The 26,857-nt window shown below is 46.1% G+C and overlaps 1 protein-coding gene across 2 annotated transcripts; it reads left to right on the top strand.

Moving 5' to 3' along the window:
• The first annotated feature begins 358 nt into the window (after nucleotides 1-358).
• DDX23 (DEAD-box helicase 23) lies at nucleotides 359-26,087 on the top strand. Of its 2 annotated transcripts, XM_015423713.1 has the most exons (18): nucleotides 367-425; nucleotides 1,747-1,832; nucleotides 2,360-2,568; nucleotides 7,556-7,648; nucleotides 9,497-9,593; nucleotides 10,063-10,128; nucleotides 10,334-10,472; nucleotides 10,854-10,987; nucleotides 15,216-15,328; nucleotides 15,883-16,026; nucleotides 17,117-17,342; nucleotides 17,891-18,036; nucleotides 21,289-21,466; nucleotides 21,750-21,992; nucleotides 22,669-22,820; nucleotides 23,709-23,817; nucleotides 24,271-24,445; nucleotides 25,000-26,087. In XM_015423713.1, the coding sequence occupies exons 3-18, from the start codon at nucleotides 2,360-2,362 to the stop codon at nucleotides 25,221-25,223; spliced, it is 2,448 nt and encodes an 815-aa protein (XP_015279199.1). In that variant the 5' UTR covers nucleotides 367-425; nucleotides 1,747-1,832; the 3' UTR covers nucleotides 25,224-26,087. The 2 variants fall into 2 exon arrangements, with proteins under 2 accessions (XP_015279198.1, XP_015279199.1); XM_015423712.1 differs by lacking the exon at nucleotides 1,747-1,832 and having other exon boundaries at nucleotides 359-425.
• Nucleotides 26,088-26,857: the final 770 nt, after the last annotated feature.

Raw genomic sequence — 26,857 nt, 5'->3', positions numbered from 1 at the left:
AATGTGTTATTCTTTAGAGGAACCTCCTGTTTATTTTTGCTGCAAAAGACTAAGAATGCAATCCTACCGAGAGATACTGTCGTCTAAAACCATGGGCTTACATTGAAATAATTTCCACAGGACTCCGCAGCAACGAGAATACCCCGCACGGTTCTTTTTCGAATCCCGTCACCTCTCGTTGTACTTCAAGAGCTAACCTATGACGCAAAACATCGTGTACATGATGGGACAGTACTCTCGCGTTCCCTATTGGGGCTTGTAGTCCTTAATCCTGGCATGAAGGTGGGCAGGCCTGGGTGAACGGACTCGCTTTCCCATGATGCTGGTCGGTAAGGCACTGTTGTGTTGTGGCCGGAATTTGCGCCACTAAGATGGCGGCGGTTGTGGGGAGAAGTGAGCGACGCTGACGTCCGGAAACGTTACAGGTGAGGTGTCTCCCCTGCTTTCCTTGGTACTGTCGGCTAGCACTGGGAGATAGAGGTTTGTAGCAGGTGGGGGCAACTGTTTCGGTTCAGCGAGAAACCGGGGGCGGGGGGGAGGCTCCGACTGAATTCTTTCTCATCGCCTCCTGGTAAATGTTTGCCAGGACTCCGCTCTGGAACCTGTTCCATATATTTCCATTAGATAAGACTAGTAGACAGTATCTCTCAGCAAGTGCAGAGGACATTTGTCTCTTGGCTAGGTGACTGAGAATCCCCTCGTATCGGGAATTATGGGGCTGATGTTTCTGGCATGCTTGAGCCGAAGAGGCCGGTGTCCCCCCCCCCCCCCCCATTAAGCATTTGCGTTCCTTTTCCCGATCTTTATAATCTAACGAAAATCTCAGGGTTGGATGGAGCTCTCTTCAGTTCCATCCTACTAATGGGGGGAGAGTAAGGTTGCCAGGTCACCCTTGGCTACTGGCAGGGGATGGGGTGGGGTTGCCAGATCCAGGCTGGGAAACTCCTGGAGATTTGCGGATGGAGCCTGGGGAGGACAGGCCCCTCAATGGGCTACAAAACCATAGAGTCCACCCTCCAAAGCATCCATTTCCTCCAGGGGAATGGAGCTCTGTAGTCTGGAGATGAGCTTTAATTCCAGGGGGTCCCCTGGTCCCACCTGGAGGCTGCCATCCCTGGAGGAGAGTGAGGCACTGATGGTTTTCACTCTGCTCTGCAGGAAGAGTGCTCTAAGGCTGTGCCTTCCCCAACCCTGGACAGATGGCCAGCAAGTCCTTCACTAGATATGCTTTCTTTATATACACTTATCTTGCATGACATGAATGATAATGGGGGGCAGGAGCAGACGGCATGCCTCGGGGGACCTATTTTACCTTGAGAATCTAGTTTATACATTCCAAAAACAAATTCTAATATTGCAAAATAGCTGGTGTGTCATTTATAGAGGAAGGAGTTCAGTTTATTTATTGCAGTTGGTGCTCTCCAGTACCTTTCTTTCTCCCCACCAAGTGGTTTTAGAAAGTGGGTGGGGCAAGGTGGGACTCTTGCCCAGTAGGGTTTGCAATTGACTGCTGAAGATGTGATCAGTTATACAGATTAAAATAACATTGTTTGAGTGGCAGCTGCCACAACAGTGTTTATTTTATTCTCTCTCACCCCTCTTTCCCAGAGTATTTTATTATTACCCCTCTTCTCCCCTGCACTTGGGCTTCTTCTAAACGTCTTGCGACCCTCATCCCTTTGGGATTGCCTCTCCTGGCATGATCCTCCCTGTCTTCTCTGATCTTCATCTTGGCATTTATTGAAGGTCCATGAACTGTCTGCCTTGTGTCAACAAGGGCGAGGGCCTTCTCAGCAGTGGCCCCTGTCTTGTGAAACCAGCTGCCCGAAGAGGTGCGTACATTGTGGGACCTCCCTAGGTTCTGCAGGGCATGCAAGGCAGCACTTTTTGGGGCTTCCTTTGGGTGATTGTGATCCACCAGGCAGCTGGTATGCTTCAGCTGTTTCTTCACTGTCATTGCATCCTACCCTGCTTGATAGTGGATAGATGTTAATGGGGATAGATTTTTAATCGTTTTATGTTTTAAAGATGGTTTACTGTATGTTTTATTGGCTGCTGTATGCTGTTAGCTATCCTGAGTCCTATTTGGGAGAGAGGGAGCAGGATATAAATTTGATAAATAAATATGTGGCTCCACTTCCTCTGGCAGCCATTTTGTGATTGCGCCCACCACCCTGTGTCAGAATTCCAAAGGTGCCCCACAGGCTCAAAAAAGGTTGAGGACCTATGATCTGTTGGGTTATGTCTATGAATTATTGAGAGATTTCTATACAGAAACAGAATGTTTTCTTTTTGTTGTTGTTGTTTTCTGATGGGAATCTTTCCTTTTCCACAAATTAATACTGCTGTCCCTATCAAGATGGCTGGGGAAACTGTTGAAAAGAGAGAACGGGATTCTTCACCCGTCAAAGAAGAGCGAAGACGCTCACGCTCACCAGACCGGGAACGTGACCGAGATCGTGATAGGAAAGGTTCTCCTCTTGCCAAGGACAGGAAGCGTCACCGTTCCCGTGAGAGGAGGAGAGGCAGTAGGTCAAGATCCCGCTCCCGATCCAAGTCAACAGAGAGGTAATGCTAGAGTGGTGCTATCCGAGTTGTAGAAAGTAGCTTGTCAATCTGTTTTAAATCAGTCACCTTTGAGTGGTGAGGTAACTGTTAGTGGTGAATTTGAGCTGCAATGATTTGGTGACTAATGGAATCAAGCAATTTGGCACAGAAGTATAGTTGCAAGCCAGGCTGATTCAAACCAGGGTTGTTTTGTTTGCATTTTCTCATGGCTGCCCTGGTCATATGTTCTACAACTGCACTGAGGAGCTCTGGTCTGTTTCATTCCCATCAGATACTTGCAGAGCTTTAGGGAGACATTGTGCATGTTTTTGTGTATATGCAGTAATATGCCTTAGAAGCCACACTAGAATCCACATTTTATTTATTTATTTATTTATTTCGATTTATATCCCGCCTTGCCTGCACATACATTCTGCACTTTAAAATAAAGAAAAAAATCTGTGCAAAAGGTATCCCAAACAGTACACTAACAAAAGCTAATTTCTTAGATCTGCTTAAATTATGTAGAGGTAAACTTTACCTGGGTTGAGCCAGTTTGGTGTAGTGGTTAAGTGCACGGACTCTAATCTGGGAGACCTGGGTTTGATTCCCCACTCCTCCACTTGCACCTGGTGGATGACCTTGGTCAAGCCATAGTTCTGTCAGAGCTGTTCTTGAAAAAGAGCAGTTTCTGTCAGAGCTCTCTCAGCCCCACCTACCTCACAGGCTGTCTATTGTGGGGAGGGGAAGGGGAAGGAGTTTGTAAGCTGCTCTGAGACTCCCTTGGGTAGTGAAGGGTGGGATATAACTCCAATCTCTTCTCTTCTTCTTGATTCCGCACAAAGGAGTTTTTCTGTTGTGGTCATGTTGCTGCTGTGATTGTTCATCAAATTGCACTTGCAGTGGAGATTCCAGACAGCTTAGGGTAATCCACTTTTTAATCATTATTAGCTGTGGGTTTTTTTTCATGCCAGGTGTGCACTGCATCCCCACCCACCCCACTGGCCTCATAGTTCTCTGCCTTCCCTTTAAAAAAAAGAAGGTGCATGCATAAGCACTGATCAAGAATAGTGGAACTGTAAACCCTTTTGGAGAAAACCCTGCATTCTTTCAGTTGCAGTGCTAAACAAGATGCTGGGACAGATCTCCCCCCAATCTCACTACATAATGTATTTTCCTCTTGTATATTTGGGCACTGATGCCGTGCTGATCAAGACACTAGTGTGGTTTCTTTCCCCTCTCCATCTCTCTTTGGGCTCAATTTCAGTGCCAGGCTGAACAAGACACTGGTGCTGATTCATCCCCCCCCCCCACACACACACACACACACCAGTCTCCCTGGCTTTATATTGCTGTACTCTAGTAACTGCAATGTGCTGTTGCCTTGACCCCCCCCCCAGTTCCTTTTGACACTTTTCCCTATATTTGGGCTCCATTTCATTGGTAGGCTGGTTCCAGTTCACTCCCCCATGCACATACTGGTGGCATTTCCCCCTCCCCCTGGTTTTGCATTGCAGTACTCTAGTTAACTACACTGCGATGTTGCCTTGACATCCCCCTCCCCCCAAAAAAACCACCCTTGGGCAGGAATTTACTATTTCCTTCCACTCAAGCACAAGGCATACCTTTCTTTTTTTGAAAACAAGAAAAAGATTGTTCTGAAAATGTCATGCTGAGAACATTTTTCCCAGTTTTTTTTTTTTTTAAAGAAAAGGATGGTTTTGCAGAAAGAACAGGCTGTGTACGACTTGTGCACGAATGTTGAATGATGTCATGTGGAGATGAAAAAAAAAATGCACAGGTCAGGTGGCTGAATTGGGGAAAATCCTCCATGTGGAATCAACCCTGCTTCTTTTACATAATTTGTTTGGTTGCAAGCTATGGGACACGGCACTTGTAAAGGAGCCATGCAAACTATTGAGCCACAGCCCTAAAAATGTGGCTCTGTCGTGACCCCTCCATTCTGCATCTGAATTTTGGCTTACCATTGCCTGTCCATTTATATCGGCCTTTGTGGGAGCTTGTCAGTCTGGCTAACATGGCACACTGGCCCAAATCTCTCATGTTCTTCTCTTTTTACTCCATTGCCGCCTTCCTCCCCTTGCTTTGTCATCTCCCCTTTACCAAATTTTAGATTTGTAAATCAAGGCCAAGGTTCTGCTGCTGGGCACCAGTAGGTTGACACTGGGTTCTGCTGCTGGGCACTAGTACATTGCACTGGTTCTGCTGTCCTTGCAGAAATGACCCCCTTACTTCAGAGATTCTCAGATCTGACCTTAGTCCTGTTGGGTTTTGGAACTGCCATAGTGACACTGGTTCTGCTGCTGGTCTTGCAAAAATGCCCCCCCTCCCACTTCACTTTCTACTTCAGAGATTCTCTGGGACATTCTGCTGGGTTTGTATTGCCTTGCTATTTTTCTCCCATTGGAAACAATGGAGGATGGGAGGACCCTCTTTGGGTGTCCATAGAATTGGACCCCCTGATCCAATCTTGTTGAAACTTTGGGGGTTCTTTCGGGAGAGGCTCCAGCAGCTACACTGCAAATTTGGTGTCTCTACCTCAAACCCCCTCCCTCAGTTCACTGAATATACCCTAGGAGATTTGCCATTGACTATAATGGCCTCATAGGGTATAATGGAGCTGAAAAATTCAGGATTCCTGGATTTTACCCAAATTCCAATACAATACTGATACTGGAATTTGTGTTTTCAAGGCAATACCAAATTTTAAGTGTCCAAAGAACCCCAATCCGAAAAATACCAATTATATTTTTTGCACATCCCTAGTGTAGACCTTACCCAGTCCTAACTTCCATCCACCCAATATGGCAGATAGACCAATCCCCACACAATTATATGTAGGTTATTCTATCTTACACCGAAGTAGGGCTCAGGTGAGCCCACCGGGGACTTATGCTTTCTGTAAAGACGAGCATTTAATAATCGATCTTTCAAAGACCAAAATTCTTTTTTTCTCTAAAAGGTTTATCAAACACTCAGCTTTCCCATATAACTGAATCTGGCCAAAGAGTGGCTCCAGCAACTTTAAGATTCTTCTTTACAAAAGGGGGCTCTCATATACCATATGCACAGAAAGTCTTTCAGGCAAGGGGCTCTGGGGCAAGTGATGCTCTGTCTTCTTGGTGCTGGGGGGGGTCAACTGTGGGAGGGCTTCTAATGTCCTCGTCCCACTGGTGGACTTCCTGATGGCATTGGTATATTCTGGCCACTATGTGACACAGAGTGTTGGACTGGATGGGCCTTTGGCCTGATCCAACATTGGGGTCTCTTATGTTCTTATGTTAAGGTAGTTCCCCAGTTTATGTATGGTTCATAGACATGTCTGTACAATGACTACTGTAAACTAGAAGCAGTCCAGTCCGAATTCCTCAGATCCTTATTTGGAGTACCTCGTTGTGTACCCAATGGCCTGCTTAGGGTAGAAGCAGGATTGGTTCCAAGCTATATGCTTCAGGCTCAAGTTAACCCCCCCTTCCCCCCCAGATTAACTTCATTAATCCTCCCAGACAATTTTCACTCAAGGTGGGTAAGAGCAATAGAGGACAAATTGCAACTACTAGATTTCTCCTTTACTGCATCTTGGGTACCAAGGAGCCAGAGCACTAATGAAACACAGACTATGGGACACTGCCCTTCAAGTTGACACATCACAGACCGACTGTGACAAATATTTCATTCCAACAAGTTACCTTTATACATTAGAATTCTCCAAACACCACAGAGCCTTCCCTCTGGCCTGGTTTAATGCCCTCCCATCTGCCCTTCTTGAAGGGAGATATCCACGTATCCCACATGTACCAGATCTCTGTCCATGTCAGTCTAGAATAGTAGAAACAATTGAACATGCCCTCTTACATTGCCAGTTTTACCAGGTCATTCAGAATACATACATTACCCCAATTCTGTCCAAATATCCAGGTAGATCAAATTATTTTTAAACTTCTCTTCTTCTTGCCAATTGTTTCAACGAAACTACCTTTAAGGTAGCAAGATTCTGCACTCTGGCATGTTTAACAAGGCAGAAGAACATGGTCTAGTGTTTTAATGATTTTATTATTTTAATTGTATATTTTCTGCACAGAATATCTATTTTATGCATCCAGTGTGCATTATGTATCATTGATATTCTTGACTGCTGATCTCGGATAGTCATAATAATAAACTATTACTGTTAATGTTCTAATGTCCAATTTTTTTGCTACCTGTCAGACGGCAAAAGTTAAGATACATATCGTAAGGTAACATTGGGTGCAGCAGTTTGCCACTGTTTCTCAGGCATTGAGTATACTTGCAATTTTTCTTACAAAAAATGAAGACATTCATCCTTTCAAATTCTATAAATATGTCAAATGCTGTGATGTTAAATCAGTAAAACAAGTTTAGTTTTAATAAGGAAGTAAATGTTGCATATATTTCAGGTTTTCCCACCCACCCACCCACCCCCAAATTGTTTGTTTCTGTGGCTTCAAAATTTCAGGAAATTTTACATCTGTATCCAGAGCACAGATAGGAAATAGATCTATCTCTGTCTCATCTACAAAGGATCATGTTCCCAATCAATCTCATTTTGCAAGGTGTTTCAGAGATGAAGCAGGTGCTGGTTGGATCCAAATTTGCAGTCTTGGTGACTAGGCATTTATTTTAAACAAAAAACCCTGAGATTCTTAGGAGCAAAAAAGTTTCAAAAGCAAATTCAGCACTTCTGTTGCGCTATCAGAGAAGTGTGCAAACATGTTTCCCTGATGACATTTGTTGGGCCTTTCTACTATAATTTTAAGCTTCAGTGGGTTTGGGCAGACCCCTATATGGTGATATTGGGAGTGTGGGCTTTTTGAATTCGATGGTGGGATGGGATAGCCAACTGAATTAAGACAGGACAAATGTACTCAATATTTTATGTTGGTCTAATGAGGGTGTGGGCATCTTTGATCAGTATGCATTGAATTGTGATGCTCTTCATACAAGCCATTTCTTTGTCCATTTGTAGGGAACGACGGTATAAAGAGAGGGAACGGGAGCGCAATAAGAAGGACCGGGAGCGGGAGAAGGATGGGCACCGAAGAGACAGGAAACGCTCCAGGTAAAATACTATTCTCCTGATGCAAGTGTTATAGATGAGGCAGCTGAAAGGAGTTGTTACCCAGATCACTATATTTGCGAAGGTCTGTGACTAGCAAAAGCTAGCACAGAGAAAACATGTGTATTTGGGGGTAAAAATTATTTGGGATCTTTAACCCTGTGTATACCAAGGTCCAGATTCAGACCAACACCTGAAAGAATGAGGGGGAATAAGCTTTCTTAAACAGAAAAGGGATTTTATTTAATTAGTAGAAAAGAAACTAAATTGAGTTGAGCGATAAAATGGAGGTATACAGAAGGGGGAAATGCCAGGATAAAATACAGATAGAATCCCCAACCTATCCCCTAATAAACTGCTTAACTGAGAAAACCTGAAAGGGGGAAACAAGACATAGAAACCTGATCTTGCAGAGAAGGGGGGTGGGTTCCTTGGTGGCAAAGAGGCAACTTCGGGAGCTGAAATTGACCCAGTGGGAAGAAAGTGCAGGAAGGCAGATCTGTGGAGTGATCAGAGGAACGGAAGGCCAACTGGGAAGTTGGGGTAACTAGATGAATCCAAACTGGCTACAAAAATGGGCTGAGGGGTAACTCTTTGTATCCTTTTTCCAAGAGTGAGGAGAGAAAGGTGTCTTGGTACTGGAATGTGAGATGGGTGAAAATTCAGTCTCTCCGGAGATGAGCTGGTTTGAAAAGAGTGTCTTTGTTTGCATTGTGGGGGAGAATCTTCCTTGTTCGCATTAAACATGCCAAAAATGTTCCCTTGGAGAGTTTTGGAAGTTAGATATGTAGGTATCTGTGGCTGGGCACTTGACATGATTGGGGAAGGGCAGTAGGTTTCCTGTCCAGTTGATAAGATTGGGGGGAGGGACTTCTGGAATCTGCTTATTGTTGTGGAGACCTGTGTTGTTCATTATCAGGGAGGAGGCTCTGAGGTCATTGGGGGAAGTGGCCTCCAGCTGACTCTCTCTTAGGATGGGCTTTGCATGATTGATCGAGGAGCTGCCCAACATTCCTCCTGGCTTCAGCCTGACTCAGTGCCATCTAATATTAGCTTGATACAGACTCCATCTGTCATTTCTACTCCTATGCTGAGATGTACACGTGTACAAGTAGGGATCAGACGTTACAAAAGTAAGGGTCCTTTTGGGGTGTGAGAGTCCTGGGGGTGTGAGAGTTGTCACGGGCACTGCAGAAAATCACTTGGTTGCATGAACATTTGGGCAGCAGTGCAGAGTTAGCTACTTTTTTGGGGTTCCTGAAGAATGAAAACACTACTGGGAGCAAGTACCACTGAATTACATGGGACTTCCTTTTGAGAAGACCTGGTTAGGATTTCTTTCTGAATCCCTTTAATAATATTGTGCCATACAGGTATTTGGGAAGCCATGTATCACATCTGATTGATCTTGTCAGTTGGGATATCAGGTCAGACTTGTCTAAACTGGGCTAATGCCAGGATGCCCAAGCCCCATAACAGGATCATCCCTGACCAAGAGTGAGTAGCTCTGCAGAGTTGTTGACCTTGCTAGCAGCATAATTCCTTAAGGTGGGCTGCTGATCAAAGCATGATATTCCCCATACAAAATTAGTCCAGCTTTTCCATCACCTGTCAGGTACTCTCACAATACATTCGTCCTGTACAGGGAGCTGACCAGCATCCTTCTGGCAGCTTCTGCTCATCTCCGCGTGTGGTTTTTAGTGCGGCTCAGTCACCCTTGTGTGCTGCTAACAAAGGCCAGGAATTAAGTAGCTTGCTGACTTTCTTGAGAAAGTAGTTTGGAAGTATTGGGGAGAGCTGTGTTGATGGGCTGTTTGCATCATGTTTGACTCTCACTTCCCTCTTGAACAGAAGCATCTCTCCAAGTCGCAACAAGGACTCCAAATCCAGGAAAGACAGAGATTCCCGCAAGGATGAAGAGGATGATGCAGGGGGCAAGAGGGAAAAGGTGCTGCATGTACTTTCAGGGGCTACAGTACTTGCTCTCTTTCTTGTCACAAGAACCAAATGACACCTGAGCTGAAAGAGCAGCTCTTCTCAGTTACCCAGACTGCTTAGAGGCTAGTCCGAATAGGCTCTGACTCTCCCGCATCACACTGATTTCCTTAATTGAGAGCCTCATTAATGAAAGTCTCTCAGATGGGAATCTTGTCTCTTGGTTAGGAAGCTTCAACACCATTGTGTAATAGTGCTCTCGGCCATCTTTATGTTCTTATTGGTATTGTGCGTCTAGGAAGTGTGCATGGTGAGGTGAAAGGAGAGGCCTTCTCGATTATAGTGGCTGCATGGGAACAGTTGCACAGGTGCCCTGTCAGCCTTGCTGCTCTGCAGTTCTGTGGCATGGCTTTTTGTGGTAGCAGTCCCTGAATGCAGAGGACTTTTCTAGGATCCTGAGCATCATTCTCTTTTATTTGCAGGCACAGCCACTCTCCCTGGAGGAGCTGCTGGCTAAGAAAAAAGCTGAGGAAGAGGCTGAAGCCAAGGTGAGAGCATGGGGCACCTCTCCTTTTTCTCTGCTTCTACCTGCTAACCCGTCTGCTGCTGGCATGAGGCCAACTGGCATGTGTGTCTCAGCAGTTTCAGCAAAGAGACTACCAAATATGCACACACCCTTCGTTCAGCACTTTTCCTAATGGAGGCACACAGAGTTCACTTGTAGCCTTACTAGCTTGTGCTGGTTTCTTGCAGCCCAAATTCCTTTCCAAGGCAGAACGAGAAGCTGAGGCCTTGAAACGCCGGCAGCAGGAGGTGGAGGAACGACAGCGGCTGCTGGAGGATGAGAGGAAAAAAAGAAAGCAGTTCCAAGAAATGGGCAGGAAGATGCTTGGTAAGACTTCCTTCCAGTTTGGTGCAGTGGGTTAAGTGCGTGGACTCTAATCTCGGAGAACCGGGTTTGATTCTCCACTCTTCCACTTGCAGCTGCTGGATGATCTTGGGCATGCCATAGTTCTGTCAGAGCTGTTCTTGAAAGAGCAGTTCTCTCAGCCCCACCTACCTCACTGGGTGCCTGTTGTGGGGAGGGGAAGGGAAAGGCGTTTGTATGCCACTCTGAGACTGGGTGAAGGGTGGGGTATAAATCCAATCTCCTCCTCCTCCTCCTAGGTGACTAGATACCCAGCTAGAGTAGTTTTTGTTGAATTCCTGTTCTGAAGTTGAGAGACCAGGATGCCCCACTTCCCTGACAATTTGCTCTTTTATCTGCTTGCAGAGGACCCCCAGGAGAGAGAGCGGCGTGAGCGGAGGGAACGCATGGAACGGGAGACCAACGGCAATGAAGATGAGGAGGGGCGGCAGAAGATCCGCGAAGAGAAAGACAAGAGCAAGGAATTGCATGCCATCAAGGTAACACTTACTGGACTGGGCAAAGTCCTGGGCCTCCATTTATCGCTGTTTTCTGATGTGAATGGAGATCCACAGGTTAAAGCAGGAAGGCTGGGATTGGAGGGGACTCTTTAAAATCTAGGCCAAGATGCACCAGGATTTCACAGGGGGAAGTAGGCACAACTTGGCCACCACTAGTCTTAGGTTTGAACCAGTTTTAAAATGCCCCAGCAAGCATCCAGATCACAATTTGACATATTATGAAAAAGATTGATTTATGATTGCGTGTCATAACAAAGCCCCATATTGGGCCATTTACAAAACCAAACTGATGTGTTCCAGCAGTGCTAACCCACTGGCTTCCGCCTGGAGGAAAACAGCTGTGGAAATCTGTAATCTAGAAAAGCCAAGCTGTGCTGGCGACAACTCACTTACTCTCCCATTGGCCACTGGGGAAGCTACCTTGGTGTCCTGTTGGCCTGTCCCACCGGCTCCTCCATTCTTACACCCCCCACTTTTGATGCATTGCAGCTCGGGAGTTGTAGTACTCAGCTTGCCTTACTGCAACCATAGCAAAGGGAATTATTTATTATTTATTTATATTTATTTATTTGTTAAATTTATACCCCGCCCTCCCCCGTAGGGCTCAGGGCGGCTTACATAGTATAAAAACTTACTCATAAAAACATCAAATACTTTAGTACAAAAATGCAATATACAATTTAAAACCCAAACAAACAATAAAGTGCTCAACTACAGCATCCATTTCAGAATATCAGAGAGGACAAAACCACAAAAACCAAACATCCCCCAGTAGGCATTGCATAGTAGATGTTGAACAGATGTTCCTCCTACCCTCCTAGGGCCCTCAACCCCCCCACATTGATGGTAATATAGCAGGGGGGGGCGGCAGCGGCCCCTAATCAAAAGCCTGGTGGAAGAGCTCCGTCTTACTGCACCAGGTCCCGCAGGGCCCGGATCTCCTCTGGGAGCTCGTTCCACCAGGTGGGGGCCGCCACCGAGAAAGCCCTAGCCCTCGTGACGGCCAACTTAGCATCCTTGGGGCCCGGTATAGTTAGAAAATTTTGGGCCCCAGACCGTAGCGCTCTTGGGGGAACATACGGGGAAAGGCGGTCCCTCAGGTAGGCTGGACCCAGACCATATAGGGCTTTATAGGTAAGAACCAGCACTTTGAAGCGAATCCAGTACGCTATTGGCAACCAGTGCAGCGCTTTCAGCATAGGCTGAATATGGTCCCTTCTAGAGAGACCCATTAACAGCCTGGCCACAGCATTCTGCACCAGTTGCAGCCTCCGGATTTGCGACAAAGGCAGCCCCATGTAGAGAGCGTTGCAGTGGTCTAGCCTCGAGGTGACCGTCGCATGGATCACTGTGGCTAGATCATCACGGTCCAGGTAGGGGGCCAACTGCCGAGCCCGTCGAAGATGGAAAAAGGCGGACTTGACAGTGGCTGCCACCTGGACCTCCATCGTTAAGGCGGAGTCCAGGTGAACTCCCAGACTCCTAACCCCAGACGTAGGCACCAAAGGCACCCCATCGAAGGTCGGGAGAGGGAACCCCAACCCTGTCCCGGTCCGACTCAAGCCCAGGACCTCCGTTTTTGCCGGGTTTAGTTTCAATCGACTTAGTCGGAGCCAACCAGCCACAGCTTCAAGTGCCCGATGCAGGTCATCGGGACCTGAGTTCGACCGGCCACCCAGCATCAGATAGAGCTGGGTGTCATCCGCATATTGATGACATCCCAACCCATAACTCCGGACAATCTGGGCAAGGGGGCGCATATAGATGTTGAATAGCATCGGGGACAGCACAGCCCCCTGTGGCACCCCACACTCAATGGGGTGCCTATGGGAGCGCTGGTCCCCGAGAGCCACCCTTTGTCCCCGACCTTGGAGGAAAGAGGCAAACCATTGCAAGGCAAGCCCCCGAATCCCCACGTCGGCAAGGCGATGGATCAGCAACTGGTGGTCGACAGTGTCAAACGCTGCCGACAGATCTAACAACACCAGCGCTGCTACACCACCCCGATCCAGATGTCTCCGGAGATCGTCAGTCAGGGCAACCAAAGCCGTCTCAGTCCCGTGACCTGGGCGGAAGCCGGACTGGAAGGAATCTAAGACTGAAGCATCCTCCAGAAAGCCCTGTAACTGTAACGCCAAGTTGGGAGTCCCAACTGTAACGCCAAGTTGGGAGTCCCAAGAGGCCGTGGGGCATTAGCAGGGAGTCAGCTGAAGTGTTAATCGGTTAAACTGTTAAATGGAGGGGGGGGGAGAGGCCTGGACCTCTCCCTGAATTACAATTGATCTCCAGATTAGAGAGATCAGTCCCCATGGAGAAAATGGTTGCTTTGGAGGCTCTGTGGCAGTATACGTCACTGAAGTCCTTCAACAGCCCTGGCCCTCCCCTAAGTATTGCCAACCTCCAGACGGCACCTGGAAATCCCCAGCTGTTACAACTGATCTCCAAGATCAGTTCTCCTGGAGAAAATGGCTGCTTTGGGCAGTGGACTCTGTGGCATTATGTCCTTCTGAGGTCCCTCCCCATATAAGCCAACCTCCAGGCAGCACCTAGAGATCTCCAGCTATTACAACTGATCTCCAGATGACCAAGATCAGTTCTCCTGCAGAAAATGGCTGCTCTGGGCAGTGGACTCTATGGCATTATAAGTTTGAGTAAATAAATAATAAATTATACCCTGCTGAGGTCCCTCCCCACCCCAAATCCTGCCCTCCCCAGGCTCTGCCCCTCAAATCTACAGGTTTTTCCCCTCCGAGATTTGGCAACACTGTAACTGGCTATGGAAACGCCTTCAAGACCCTTGGAAACCAGAAAACGTGGCATAGGAGGAGGTGCTTTTCTACCTTAGTTGGCGCTGCATAGCCCCAAATGTTAAGTCAGGGGTGGAGGGAACCATACCTGTTACCATGTGGCTTTCCTCCCATACTTCCCACTTGGGGCAGCAAAATGACTTGAGATAGCCCTGCCATATAGCTAAGCAGAAGGAAAGAAACATAGCTCGCCTCCCTCTATTTTCCCCTTCCCTCCCTTGCCCCACCAGCCACAACCAGGGCACTCACCTGGAGCCCCTTCCTGGAGCTCGCTGTATTTCTTCCCTGAACAAGCCTGACTCCTAGTCTAGTCATAATCTGTGGATTACATTATTAGCACCTCTTTTATCCCCACATTTCTGCAATCTAAAGGCTAGCCTGTTTGCAATCTTAAGGCTGGTCTGCTACAATGAGCTTTTTGTGGTGTCCCTGAATATTTTTGGAATGCACAACCGAAGAAGAAAGTAGCATCGCAGCTCTCAAAACAACAGGTCAGCAGAAGCATCTCCTCGGAACCAAATGCTTCATGCTTTAGGACACAGGACTCCAGAGTAGTGCTCTGCTGTGGTGTGGAAAAGTCAAGGAGTGTAACAAGGTGTCTGCTATTTATGCTGAGGGTGAGCAGAAGTTCTGCTCTAGAAAAGTTACAATTTTACACATGTGCATGGTTTCACAGAAATGACAGGCTGTTCCAGTGACAGAGGAAAAAAGGATTTTTCTTGGAACTTCTCTCTAAACCCAAAAATCTCAAAATCCTGATACAGTGTAAACTCCGCTTCCTGGCATGTTTTCCTCAATCCCCTTGCAAGTTACTGACTCCCTAAAGTAACACAAGATCCTGCTCTAGTTCTGCCTTTCCGTAGCCCCCTGAGCCCTATGTACCGAACTAAAGGGAAAAGTTCTTTTTCTTCAACTGGTAAAGCATAACTACTTAACTATTATCCTGGTAGTTTCTCTGTTGTTTCTCTGAGGCAATGACAGACTTTCCCTCCACCTAACTCCCCCCCCCCAAGAGATTCCATAGTCTCTCATTGACTGAAGCCATTTATTATCTTTCTAGCCCCCTGGGGGGGGGCAGGGATTTACTGGGCTGCCTGGAGGACAGGCCATCCATTATGAGGGGTCCTCAGTTTACAAGCTCTTGTGCTGGTAGGCTCTTTCAGAGCATACTTGTATAACGTATTAAAAGGGACTTGAGACTAGGGACAAATGTTGAGTTGGAGATGAACCCAAAAGAAGTGAAGCAAATTGAGAGCTGGTGCAGTGTACTGGCTGTGAGTCTGGGATTGTTGATGGTGTTAGCTGTCTTGCATTTCAACCTGAGAGAGAATGTCAGGGTATAGATTGACTGCATAAGGAATAAGCATTGTTCCACTGTTGTCCCCTTCTTCCCTTGCCAGGAGCGGTACTTGGGTGGGGTCAAAAAGCGGAGGCGCACCCGGCACCTGAATGACCGCAAGTTTGTCTTTGAGTGGGATGCTTCAGAGGACACTTCCATTGACTATAATCCTTTGTGAGTATCTCTTTGGGAAGGAGATCCAGAAAGAGGCCAGTTGTTTCACAGCCCCTGTTCCACAGCATCATTTCTCCAGGGAAGGTCTAAATGCCCAATTTCCTTATCGGGGTGTGATGCAAAAGAACTGGGATACGCCAAGCTCTCTGAGGAAAAGATTACTCAGAATCCAGGATTTGGCACTTTTAAAAAATGATGTGCCGGTTTATAAAAATTGTTTTTTCCTTTATGCTTTATTTGGATTGGACAATTTGTTTTTAGTTATTGACTTGTTTTGTTCTACTTTCTTTTATTAGGGAGGGACCAAAAAGAGAGCTGCCTACCATGCTAATATTCTAGGCGTGCCAATGTCAACTGAGACAGTCCTACTGGCCACCTTACTTTGTTTCATTCTAAAGTCACTCATACAGTCTTTCAGCTTGAGGGCTCAAAGCTTGTTTTTTTTTTAAATAAAAAGGGTACTTGGGATTCACAGACGTCTATCAGATTCTTTGTAGAAGAGGCCACATTGCCCCTCAAGCTGTGTCACAACTACTGGACTCTCTGTTCCTCAGGTACAAGGAGCGACACCAGGTTCAGCTGCTGGGGCGTGGCTTTATTGCTGGCATCGATTTAAAACAGCAGAAACGGGAACAGTCCCGCTTCTATGGAGACCTGATGGAGAAGCGGCGCACACTGGAGGAGAAAGAGCAAGAGGAGTAAGTTTCAGAGTGGAAGGGAGAGGACGGTTTTGGTGGGGTTCACAGTTCGTGGGGATTGGAAGGTTCGCCTGACATCAGTGTGGCTTTTCTGGCTTTTCTGTACTGTGGAAGTGTTCCATGTTGTCGTATCTGTCTTAGTTCACTGCAGATCAGCAACCAACATTCTGGATGCTCATGATGAGAAAAATAAGTTATGCATATTACTAACATGCACAAGGGAGCTGCGGTGGCACAAGTGCTTAAGACGCTGAACTGCAGGCTCTGGAAGGTCGGTAGTTCAGCAGTCCGAGACCTGAGTGTGCCGCATGACGGAGTGAGCTCCCGTCTCTAGTTCCAGCTCCTGCCAACCTAGCAGTTCGAAAGCAAGAAATTGCAAGTAGATAAATAGGTACCACTACAGTGGGAAGGTAACAGCGTTCCGTGCACCTTGGTGTTTAGTCATGCCGGCCACATGACCACGGAAATGTCTTCGGACAACGCTGGCTCTCTTTGGCTTTGAAACGGAGATGAGCACTGCAACCCTAGAGTCGGATTCGACTGGCTTTCGAGCAAGGGAATCTTTACCTTTACCTTTTAACATGCACAAGCTTTATATGATTTGTTGGATGTATTAGCCTCATGTGCCTTTCAGTATCCAGCAAGGAAGGCATAAATTGCCTACCAGGGTAAGGGTGTTAATAGGAATCCTTGCAAAGTAGTGCAGTAATGGAAGAGGATGAGGAATTGGAGAACAGTAATACTTAGCAAGTTGTGATGGTCAAACATCTTTTTTCTGCTTATGGAAAATCCCAGCCACTCTTCTCTTATATTAGCATTCAGACCAGACATCTTCACAATGATAAGGGCTGGAAACTTACTGCTTTGAAAACAAAATGTGAATGTACTAAATATCCTGGAAGTGAACTCCCATGTTCTTGATACAATCATGGTTTGCAGTAAAGCAGGTTTCCTGCATCTGTCCTTTCATAGTTAAACAGAAAGTGCCCTCTGTTGGCTCGCTGCCTGTTCATCCAATGGTTTTGGCCACTGGCAATCACTGCCACTGGCTCTTCTGACTTCTCCGTGTGTGTTTTTCCCCACTTCGCAGGGCACGTCTGCGCAAGCTGCGTAAAAAGGAGGCCAAGCAGCGCTGGGATGATCGGCACTGGTCTCAAAAGAAGCTGGATGAGATGACGGACAGGGACTGGCGAATTTTCCGGGAGGATTACAGCATCACAACCAAGGGGGGCAAGATCCCCAACCCCATCCGTTCCTGGAAGGACTCCTCACTGCCCCCTCACATCTTGGAGGTTATCGACAAATGCGGCTACAAGGTGAGGCCAAGTCATTAATCCCCTGTCATGCAGTCTGACTTACTGCTGGACCTTGCATAACTGTTTGGAGGAACAGAGAGCCAGTTTGGTGTAGTGGTTAAGTGCGCGGACTCTAATCTGGGAGAACCGGGTTTGAGTCCCCACTCCTCCACTTGCACCTGCTGATATGACCTTGGGTCAGTCACAAGCTCTGGCACAGCTGTCCTTGAAAAAGAGCAGTTTGTGTCAGAGCTCTCTCAGCCCCACCCACCTCACAGGGTGTCTGTTGTGGGGAGGGGAAGGGAGAGAAGTTTGTAAGCCGCTCTGAGACTCCAAGTGAAGGGGGGGTATAAATCCAATCTCTTCTTCTTCTTCTTTGTCTTGGGGAAGGTTGAGAATCAGGGCTTTGGGGTGATCAGACCTGTTCTTGCAAGGACAAATTGTCTAGTGGATATGGGGACAGCTCAGAGCCAGAGATTATTGCAGTCTGTTACTGTCTCCTTGAACTCCCGAGAGGTCTCTAGAAGTTCAGCACCATCCTCACAGGTTTTGTCCCTTGGTCCACATAGGAACCTACTCCTATCCAGCGTCAAGCCATCCCTATTGGTCTGCAGAACCGTGATATCATTGGTGTGGCCGAGACCGGCAGTGGTAAAACCGCTGCCTTCCTTATCCCACTGCTGGTATGGATCACCACCCTGCCCAAGATCGACAGGTAAGATAGCGGCCGGGACAGTCTTATGTCGGCAGGGCAATTCAGGTACCCTGAGAGGGCGTCTTGGAGAGGAGGATAGCCTCCTCCTGGCAAGGTCTGGTCATGTGTGCGCTGGCAGAACTCAGGCTTGCACTTGGGTCTTATTCCTGTGATCCACTGCTGAATCGGGTGAGAGTCAGGGTATGTGTTTATTTAAAACTTGTGAGTGAGGCGCCCACATAGTAGCATTGATTGAGGAAGGGGCCACAGCCAAGGAATGGTATGAACCTAAGAATAGCTGTCCTGGATCATACCAAGGTTGGTGTGGTCTGCCATCCAACCATATACCCCTTGGGAAGCTAGCGAGCAGAGCATGATGGAGAGAGCTATCCACTATGCTGCGACTTTTCTTTCTCTTGTGTGCCCTGCAGTGACCACATGGAGAGTACCTTGCTTTATTTTGACCCAAAAAAACAATAAAACAATAAATCACCGTGTATGAGTATACAATATAAGCAAATATTTATATATAATGCTTTTGAAATTAAATTGTCAGCAAAATTACAACTATAACAAATTAAATGCAATCTTAGGCTTGACAGTACATATGAGACACTACAGTATAATTTTAGACAAACAACGGATATCTAGTATAAGTCCGTTTACGAATCCTTCTTCAGGTTTGTCGTCTGTTTTCTTATCTTCAATCAAATAAAGTGCTGCAAGCTGCAATGAAGTGTAACATGCTTAATACTAACAAAAAACATAAAATTTACTCAAATATACAAGGAGGATTTACAATTTATAAACTCACCATTATTTCACAATGTAAATTTCATATACAGTTTTTTGTACGTTTTCACGCTTAATCTAAAGGAAAGCAGACAAGCACAATGAATATTCTACAGTCCATCAGTGACACATATACAGGAATAATTTCAAGAAAAATAATTATTTCAAAATTTACCAACCTGGTGACTGGGGAGCTCCTATCATGCTCTCATGTGACAGAGTCTACAATGTGATATTTGGCTCAGCTACCCTCAGTGTGGCACAATGTCTCAATGGAAAATTTGTAGGATCCAACAGGTGCGATGTTTTAAGATGGCATTTTTATCTTAAAGGTACCCTGACCATTTACAGAAAGGAACTCAAATCAATTTTGGAAAAGATATATTGACGACATTATCTGTCTGTTTAGAGATGAAAGTAAATTCCAGCAATTCTGTGTATGGCTAAATTCATTACATGCCACTATTAAGTTTACTGAACATCATCATCATCATCACATTAACTTTTTAGATGTGCTCATTACCATCAGTGATAATAGAACACTATATTTCAAGTCGTTTTGTAAGAGCTCTGACAAGAACTCATTCTTAAAATATGATTCTTATCACTCACCCCAATTACGTAACAACATACCATATGGACAATTATTGAGACTTAAAAGAAATTCCACACTTTGCTCTGACTATGAGCAGGACTCTAAGAAAATGATGGGTCAATTTTTAGACAGAGGGTACCCAGAACACATAGTCTATTCTGCCTACTCTAGAGCCAATAAAGTAAATAGAATGTCCTTATTACAGAACAAAACCAAAATAGAGAGCAATCGCATTCAGTGTGCTTTTCAATACAACCTCTTAGCAAAACCTATTAAAAACATTATATTAAAACACTGGCATTTACTTAGTGAGGTTCCAGGATGCTCCCTGACTCCTGTAATAGGTTTTAGAAGAACCAGAAATTTAGGAGATGTTTTGGTCCATTCTGATATAAGTAGACATTCCAATACAGTTCCAGTCAGAGTGGGACACTTTAAATGTGGGAAAAGTTGTAATGTATGTCCACTATCTATTGTAGGCTCTGTCTTTCAGCATCCTACTAGTACAGAGCAAGTGAAGATTAATCACTTCAGTAATTGTAATACCTCTAATGTAGTATATGCCTGTGTATGTGTGTGTAAATTGGTCTACATAGGAATCAGTACAAGACCTATAAAAATCCGTATACAGGAACATCTATCTCGCATTAGGAACCAGGTGGAGTCTGCTCCAATGGTTGCCCATTTCAAAACTGCAGCACACAAACCAGAAGATTTCAAATTTATGGTATTGTTTCATTATAGATCACAATCCTACAATCAAGTAGACATATCCCGGGTTTTACTACAGAAAGAAGCTGAACTTATTTTCAGACTACATACACTGATTCCATCAGGATTAAATCAGGAACTTGATTTGAGTTCCTTTCTGTAAATGGTCAGGGTACCTTTAAGATAAAAATGCCATCTTAAAACATCACACCTGTTGGATCCTACAAATTTTCCATTGAGACATTGTGCCACACTGAGGGTAGCTGAGCCAAATATCACATTGTAGACTCTGTCACATGAGAGCATGATAGGAGCTCCCCAGTCACCAGGTTGGTAAATTTTGAAATAATTATTTTTCTTGAAATTATTCCTGTATATGTGTCACTGATGGACTGTAGAATATTCATTGTGCTTGTCTGCTTTCCTTTAGATTAAGCGTGAAAACGTACAAAAAACTGTATATGAAATTTACATTGTGAAATAATGGTGAGTTTATAAATTGTAAATCCTCCTTGTATATTTGAGTAAATTTTATGTTTTTTGTTAGTATTAAGCATGTTACACTTCATTGCAGCTTGCAGCACTTTATTTGATTGAAGATAAGAAAACAGACGACAAACCTGAAGAAGGATTCGTAAACGGACTTATACTAGATATCCGTTGTTTGTCTAAAATTATACTGTAGTGTCTCATATGTACTGTCAAGCCTAAGATTGCATTTAATTTGTTATAGTTGTAATTTTGCTGACAATTTAATTTCAAAAGCATTATATATAAATATTTGCTTATATTGTATACTCATACACGGTGATTTATTGTTTTATTGTTTTGCTGGTTACATTACACCGTTGTCTTGTTTGTTATATTATTTTGACCCAAGTCAGCATTTGCCTCGTAAAGAACCTGGTTCACTTGGAACCTATTGAGTTCATTGGGCCCGCCTACCAGGTGGTGCCCTAGTCAGAAGCCTCTGGGCTTATACAGACCCCCAGTGTCACTCTGCTGTGCTTGTTAGCTAGATCCTAGTCACACGGACACACAGACACACATAAGCATCTGAAGTCACCCCTTAATTTTATAAGTGCTAGGAACTCTCTGGATGGGAACCTGTGGAGTCTCTTAGGCTATAGAAGGAGCCGTTCCACATTGTTCCTCTTGAGTTTTCTCGATTTCAGGATTGAGGAGTCAGATCAGGGCCCTTACGCCATCATCCTGGCCCCCACCCGTGAGTTGGCTCAGCAGATCGAGGAAGAGACCATCAAATTTGGAAAGCCTCTGGGAATCCGCACAGTGGCTGTTATTGGTGGCATCTCTCGTGAGGACCAAGGCTTCCGGCTGCGCATGGGCTGTGAGGTAAGGAGGGGTGATTGACCTCAAATATCAGGACGGACTCTGCTCCCTTTCCAGGCATCAAGGCTGACCTTGTACACTGAAAGTGTGCTGTAGGAATGGTAAATTTTAACCTTAGTTGTCTTTCACTGCATAATCAAGCTCGGTTTTCTGCTTGGGTAGGGCTATAGCAAATATGTTTGCTTTATGGGTGGGGAAAGGGAAGAATAATAGACTGTGGTTACAAGGGCAAACGTAAGTTCACTTCTGCCTCCTAAAACCTGTTTTTTCTATCCCAATGCTGCAGATTGTTATCGCCACTCCTGGCCGTCTCATTGATGTGCTGGAGAACCGTTACCTCGTGTTGAGCCGCTGCACCTATGTGGTATTGGATGAGGCCGACCGCATGATTGACATGGGCTTTGAGCCTGATGTGCAGAAGATCTTGGAACACATGCCTGTCACCAACCAGAAACCTGACACTGATGAGGCTGAGGACCCTGAGAAGATGCTGGCCAATTTTGAATCGGGCAAGCACAAATACCGACAGGTCAGTGGGGCTCAGCGCTCATCCAGTCCTTTGACTGGCAAAAAGCAAAGTCCCTGGGTTCAGGTTGATTGGCACTTTTCTATGTCTGGTACAAAAATTAGTCTCTTAATCCAAGTTGGTCAAAACATGATTTGGGGGGGGGGGGTGCTTTTATAATTGTGGACTATGGTTTTCAGGAAGCCAGATTCTGTTCCAAAGTTCAGAATCACATTCACTAGTAAAGAACAAGTTAAGAGGAAGCTAGATGGAAAGAGGAGAAATGAGTTCCTCAGATCATAGTTTAATTGAGAAAGAGGAAAGCAGAACAAAGATCAAATTAAAGCTGGCCACATTTGGGGCAGAAAAGAGAACTCGTCGCTTAGCAGCTGGGAGAGATGAAATGGTGGGATAACAGGCACAGGGAGATTAAGGATTTCAAGAGAGAAAAAACTGGATTCCCTTTTACGCGAACATGTCTTTCTTAACCGGATGTGTGGAGGCTGGTGATAGCTGGAGGGAATCTCCTGAGAAAAGAGAGCCTAAGTGGGAATTCTTAAAATCTATGCATTCCCCACAAGATCTGCCGTAAGCCGTACATGCGCCACTCCTCCACTTACCAGGGGTACTGGGGGAGCCCCCCTGCCCCGTGGGAGGAGAGGCAGGGATCCCTCTCATTTTGTTTTTGCATCCCTGGCAGACGGTGATGTTCACAGCCACCATGCCACCTGCTGTGGAGCGCCTGGCCCGCAGTTATCTGCGCCGACCCGCCGTGGTCTACATTGGCTCAGCTGGGAAACCGCACGAGCGTGTGGAGCAGAAGGTCTTCCTCATGTCAGAATCGGAGAAGAGGTATGGATTGATTTGGCGGCTTATTATGGGGGGGACAGTGGGAGTTTGATTTGCCTAGTTCAGGCATGACAGTGAGGGGGGGGGAGTCCTTTTGGGAGCTGTAATGTGGGTCCTCTTGGAGGAGGGCAGAGGTACAACTTGGATTAACTTGGCTGTTTGATTAACAGGGCTGCCCTCCAAAAATGTGTCCTGTGCTTAGGCAGTTTTAAATCTAGTATAGCGTTAAGAGTGTTTTTTGCGTTCTCCCAGCATTGGTCGCATCTGCATAGCCCTGGTTATAGAATAGGGCTCTCCCAGCACAACGGGGGCTTGTACTGTAGTGGGATAACCTGAGTGGGATCTGTGGAATGGGATTCCTGTGCTTCCCTTTGGAATTCCGTATGGCTCAGGATATGACCCCGTTCCCAGATCAGGCTAAGAGGAGTCATGTTATCAGGAAGACTAAAATACTGATGGCTTGGGCAGCATGAAGAGCAACAAGGTTGTGCGTGTGGGAGGCTAGAGGGTCAGGAGAACAGTGTCTGTATGACTTCATGTGAGTGCACACCATGGCACATGGATCAGAGATACAGATGGGCCACAGGATATGGTTCAGCATAGGCCTCCCTCTCCCCAGATCATTTAAAGATGGTGCCGGGCCAAATGGAAGTTCCAGGCAGCATTGTGGCTTTGGGTGGTGGGTATTGTCTCCGCTTGTTTCTGAACAGCAGAGCATTAAATTATCCCAAAGGGTATTGTAAAGATGAGGAAAGTCTTTAGTATGGGGTGAGAGATCATTACTTCTAGGCATAGTGGGGAACATCTCTACTTGATGGGCATCTTTGGGCCCGGCATCCCTGTTGCCCACATATTTGCTTATTCCTCATATTCCTTCCTCTCCCTGCACAGGAAGAAGTTGCTGGCTATTTTGGAGCAGGGCTTTGATCCACCTATTATTATCTTTGTCAACCAGAAGAAGGGCTGTGATGTACTGGCCAAATCTCTGGAGAAGATGGGGGTAAGTGGTCGTCCTTCTGATGAAATACAAAGCCGTTTATGGAGGTACCAAAGGCCCGTGTAGGGTTTACCTCCCCATCTTTTGAAGCATCTGAATTCCTTGAATATACAATCCCTGTTTCATGCTAAGGAGCGATCTCTGACCTCCCTCACAGTAAACAGGCAAAATGGCAGGTACGGCTGTTGAGCTCATAGCAGCTCGGGAACCATTACTGCTACTTGTCCGTTCTTGGTTTGGCAGTTTCCCCTTTAGTATCCTGCAATGTAATCAACATTGTCTGTCTTGTGAGAGCGCCACTGAGGTCCTTGAGAATGGTAGACCACTCTGCTGCGCCCGGTTGAAATTCCTGACTAGCTTTGCCTCTGGAAGGAACTCCTGCCAGTCTCTGCCTGCCTAACCCCATCCCAGCCAGCTGTCTCCCAGTCTAACTTGTCATCCTCCCTGTTTCTGCAGTACAATGCCTGCACCCTTCATGGTGGCAAAGGTCAGGAGCAGCGAGAATTTGCACTCTCCAACTTGAAGGCTGGTGCCAAGGACATCCTAGTTGCCACAGATGTGGCTGGACGTGGTATTGACATCCAGGACGTGTCCATGGTGGTGAACTATGACATGGCTAAGAACATAGAAGGTGAGATGATATCCTTAGTCACCTCCATTGCCTTGGAAATCTTTTAGGCACCCCCCCCCTTCTGTGAGGCATAACTGTTGTAGTCCTGCCTGCTGAATTGATGCTTAGAAGTGAGATGAGATCCTGTGTGCATGCTGCTAGCTACTCAACTAAATGTGTCGCCTCTGTTAGATCCCAGAGTGACTTGGGTTATCAAAGAACAGAGAGATCTGTTCCCCAGCACTGAGAGCTGGTGTAGAACACTTGAAACGAGTTTCAGCCAAGAACTTTTTAGATGGCCACAGACAATCCACTCTCTCAGTCCCATTTGTAACACGGGAATAATAATACAGCCCTACCTTACTGGACTGTGATAATTAATGATGACTGACAATGTATATGAAATGGTTTGAATGCTGTCAAATCCCTATCTGATAAAGACTTCTGCTATAACCTGTATTCTGTGTGACTGTTAAGTGGTGACTAGGTTCTGTCTGTATCTGGCACTGTGTGGCTCTTAGCCAGCTGTGATGTGCATCTTTGTTTCTCATTCTGCTCTCCTTCCGTTCTTGCAGATTATATCCATCGCATTGGTCGAACAGGAAGAGCTGGCAAGAGTGGTGTGGCTATCTCGTTTGTCACCAAGGAGGACTCCGCTGTCTTCTATGACCTCAAGCAGGCCATCCTTGAGAGCCCAGTATCCTCCTGCCCACCCGAGTTGGCCAACCACCCAGATGCCCAGCACAAGCCAGGAACCATCCTCACCAAGAAGCGACGAGAGGAGACTATCTTTGCCTGAGCCCTGTAGAAGTGCCACAACAGGTTCTCGGATTGTGATGGGAGGACATCCCCCCCCCCTTCATGTCCTGGAGCTTAAGCAAGACTGACTAAGGGAGTTCCTCTCTCCAGATGTGAAGTGGTCCTTCAGTCCCACGTTCCTTGCCTTCACAGAGGCAGTGGCTTTCATTCCTCCCCCACAAAGGAGTTCACTTTTCCCCTTGTGCTGATGACCAAACAGTGGGGACTGCAGCCAGGGGAAAAAAGATGTCCTGATCGCTTCACTTTTGTTATTGTTGGATCCAATGTTTATATTTTCCTCCAGGCAAACTTCCTTAATCCTTGAGTTAAGAAGCTGAACTCAAGCTGTGGCCAGCACTCTTACCTTGCTTTGTTGGCACTCTGACTTCAGCCCCTGTGACTGTGGGCTAGGCTGCTACATGTTTTCTGTCCCTTTCTCCCCAACTTATAAGACCAGGGTTTAGGCCTGCCTGAGGAAAGTCGCTGCAGATCCTAGGCACTGTAGACAGATTGCTGCAGGCACTCTTTATTTTGTCCCAGGGAAGACTTAACCCACCCACCCCCACCCCCGTTCCAGACTGTTGGGTTTCAGCCTGTTAGTTTTATGGGTGTGTGTACAGAAAGCTTGTTTATCCAGTAAAAATGGGGGCAGGAGGTTGACAGAGAGAAAGCCTCTCTGATATTTTTTAATGATGATTTCTGCTTCTATGAAACCATGTGAAATGTTGCTCAGGACTTTTGTCACAAACAAGGACAGGGACTCAAGTTCAGGCAATGAGGTTGTCCTGTGAAATAATCCGTCACTGCAGTCTTTTGAATCTAGCAGTGGCCCCTTAAAAAATAAAAAGGCGATACCCAAAAGAAGCAAGAAAAGTTGGGTTTTGATATTCCTGACTTTAGTGCGCAAGTGAGAGAAAAGCAGCAGCAAGTATTTGAAGTGTGACAAGGTGGGGGAAGAATAAAAGAGAAGCTTATGTTTGTTTGTTTGTTTAAAAAATCTGTATTCAGGTCCTCCTCCATCTTTCCAAAGCCAAACCCAGGGAATGGCAGAATTCAGCCCAGGAAACTGTTTCCTGCTGGTGCTCACACCCTCTGCTGCAATGGTGAAGAATGCAAGTTGCACTTGGAAAAAATATTTGTTTTTCTTTGGAGCTGCTTTCCCCTGGATGGTTTGTAACTGCTACAACGACCAAGGTGCAGAAGTGGCACACATCTCATGTCAGCACTGATAGACCAGGGCTTTTTTAACTGACATTTTTCTCAGCAAAACCATCCCAGCTGGAAAAGGATCAGGACTTCACTTCTGGGCATTTTACCAGAAAAGTGACAATTGAAATGCACAAACTCCATTTACAACCAACACAAGGCATACTTTGTACATTGGTAGTCATACTGTGGTGCAAACTGTTGAGAGAGAAGCAGCCCTCAGATCTTTCTGTAATTTGGTTGGTGGCCACTGTTTTAGACCTAGTGTGCTGCAGGACACGTCGGGTATAAAAGTGTCACTCCAGAGCACGTTCTGCAACCCTCTGTCTTGGTCTGCTTTTGCCTCGTGAGCAAGTGCTGGTGATCTGGTCTGGCGGTGGTAGAGCCATGTGGGCAGTCTTCCTTGCCTCCTGTCCAGGATCACCAGAC

Source organism: Gekko japonicus, unplaced genomic scaffold (genome assembly GCF_001447785.1).
Source record: "Gekko japonicus isolate JY-2015 unplaced genomic scaffold, Gekko_japonicus_V1.1 scaffold33, whole genome shotgun sequence".
NCBI lineage: Eukaryota > Metazoa > Chordata > Lepidosauria > Squamata > Gekkonidae > Gekko > Gekko japonicus.
The sequence above is the reverse complement of the archived record's forward strand: the minus strand, read 5'-3'. Positions and strand labels throughout refer to the sequence as shown.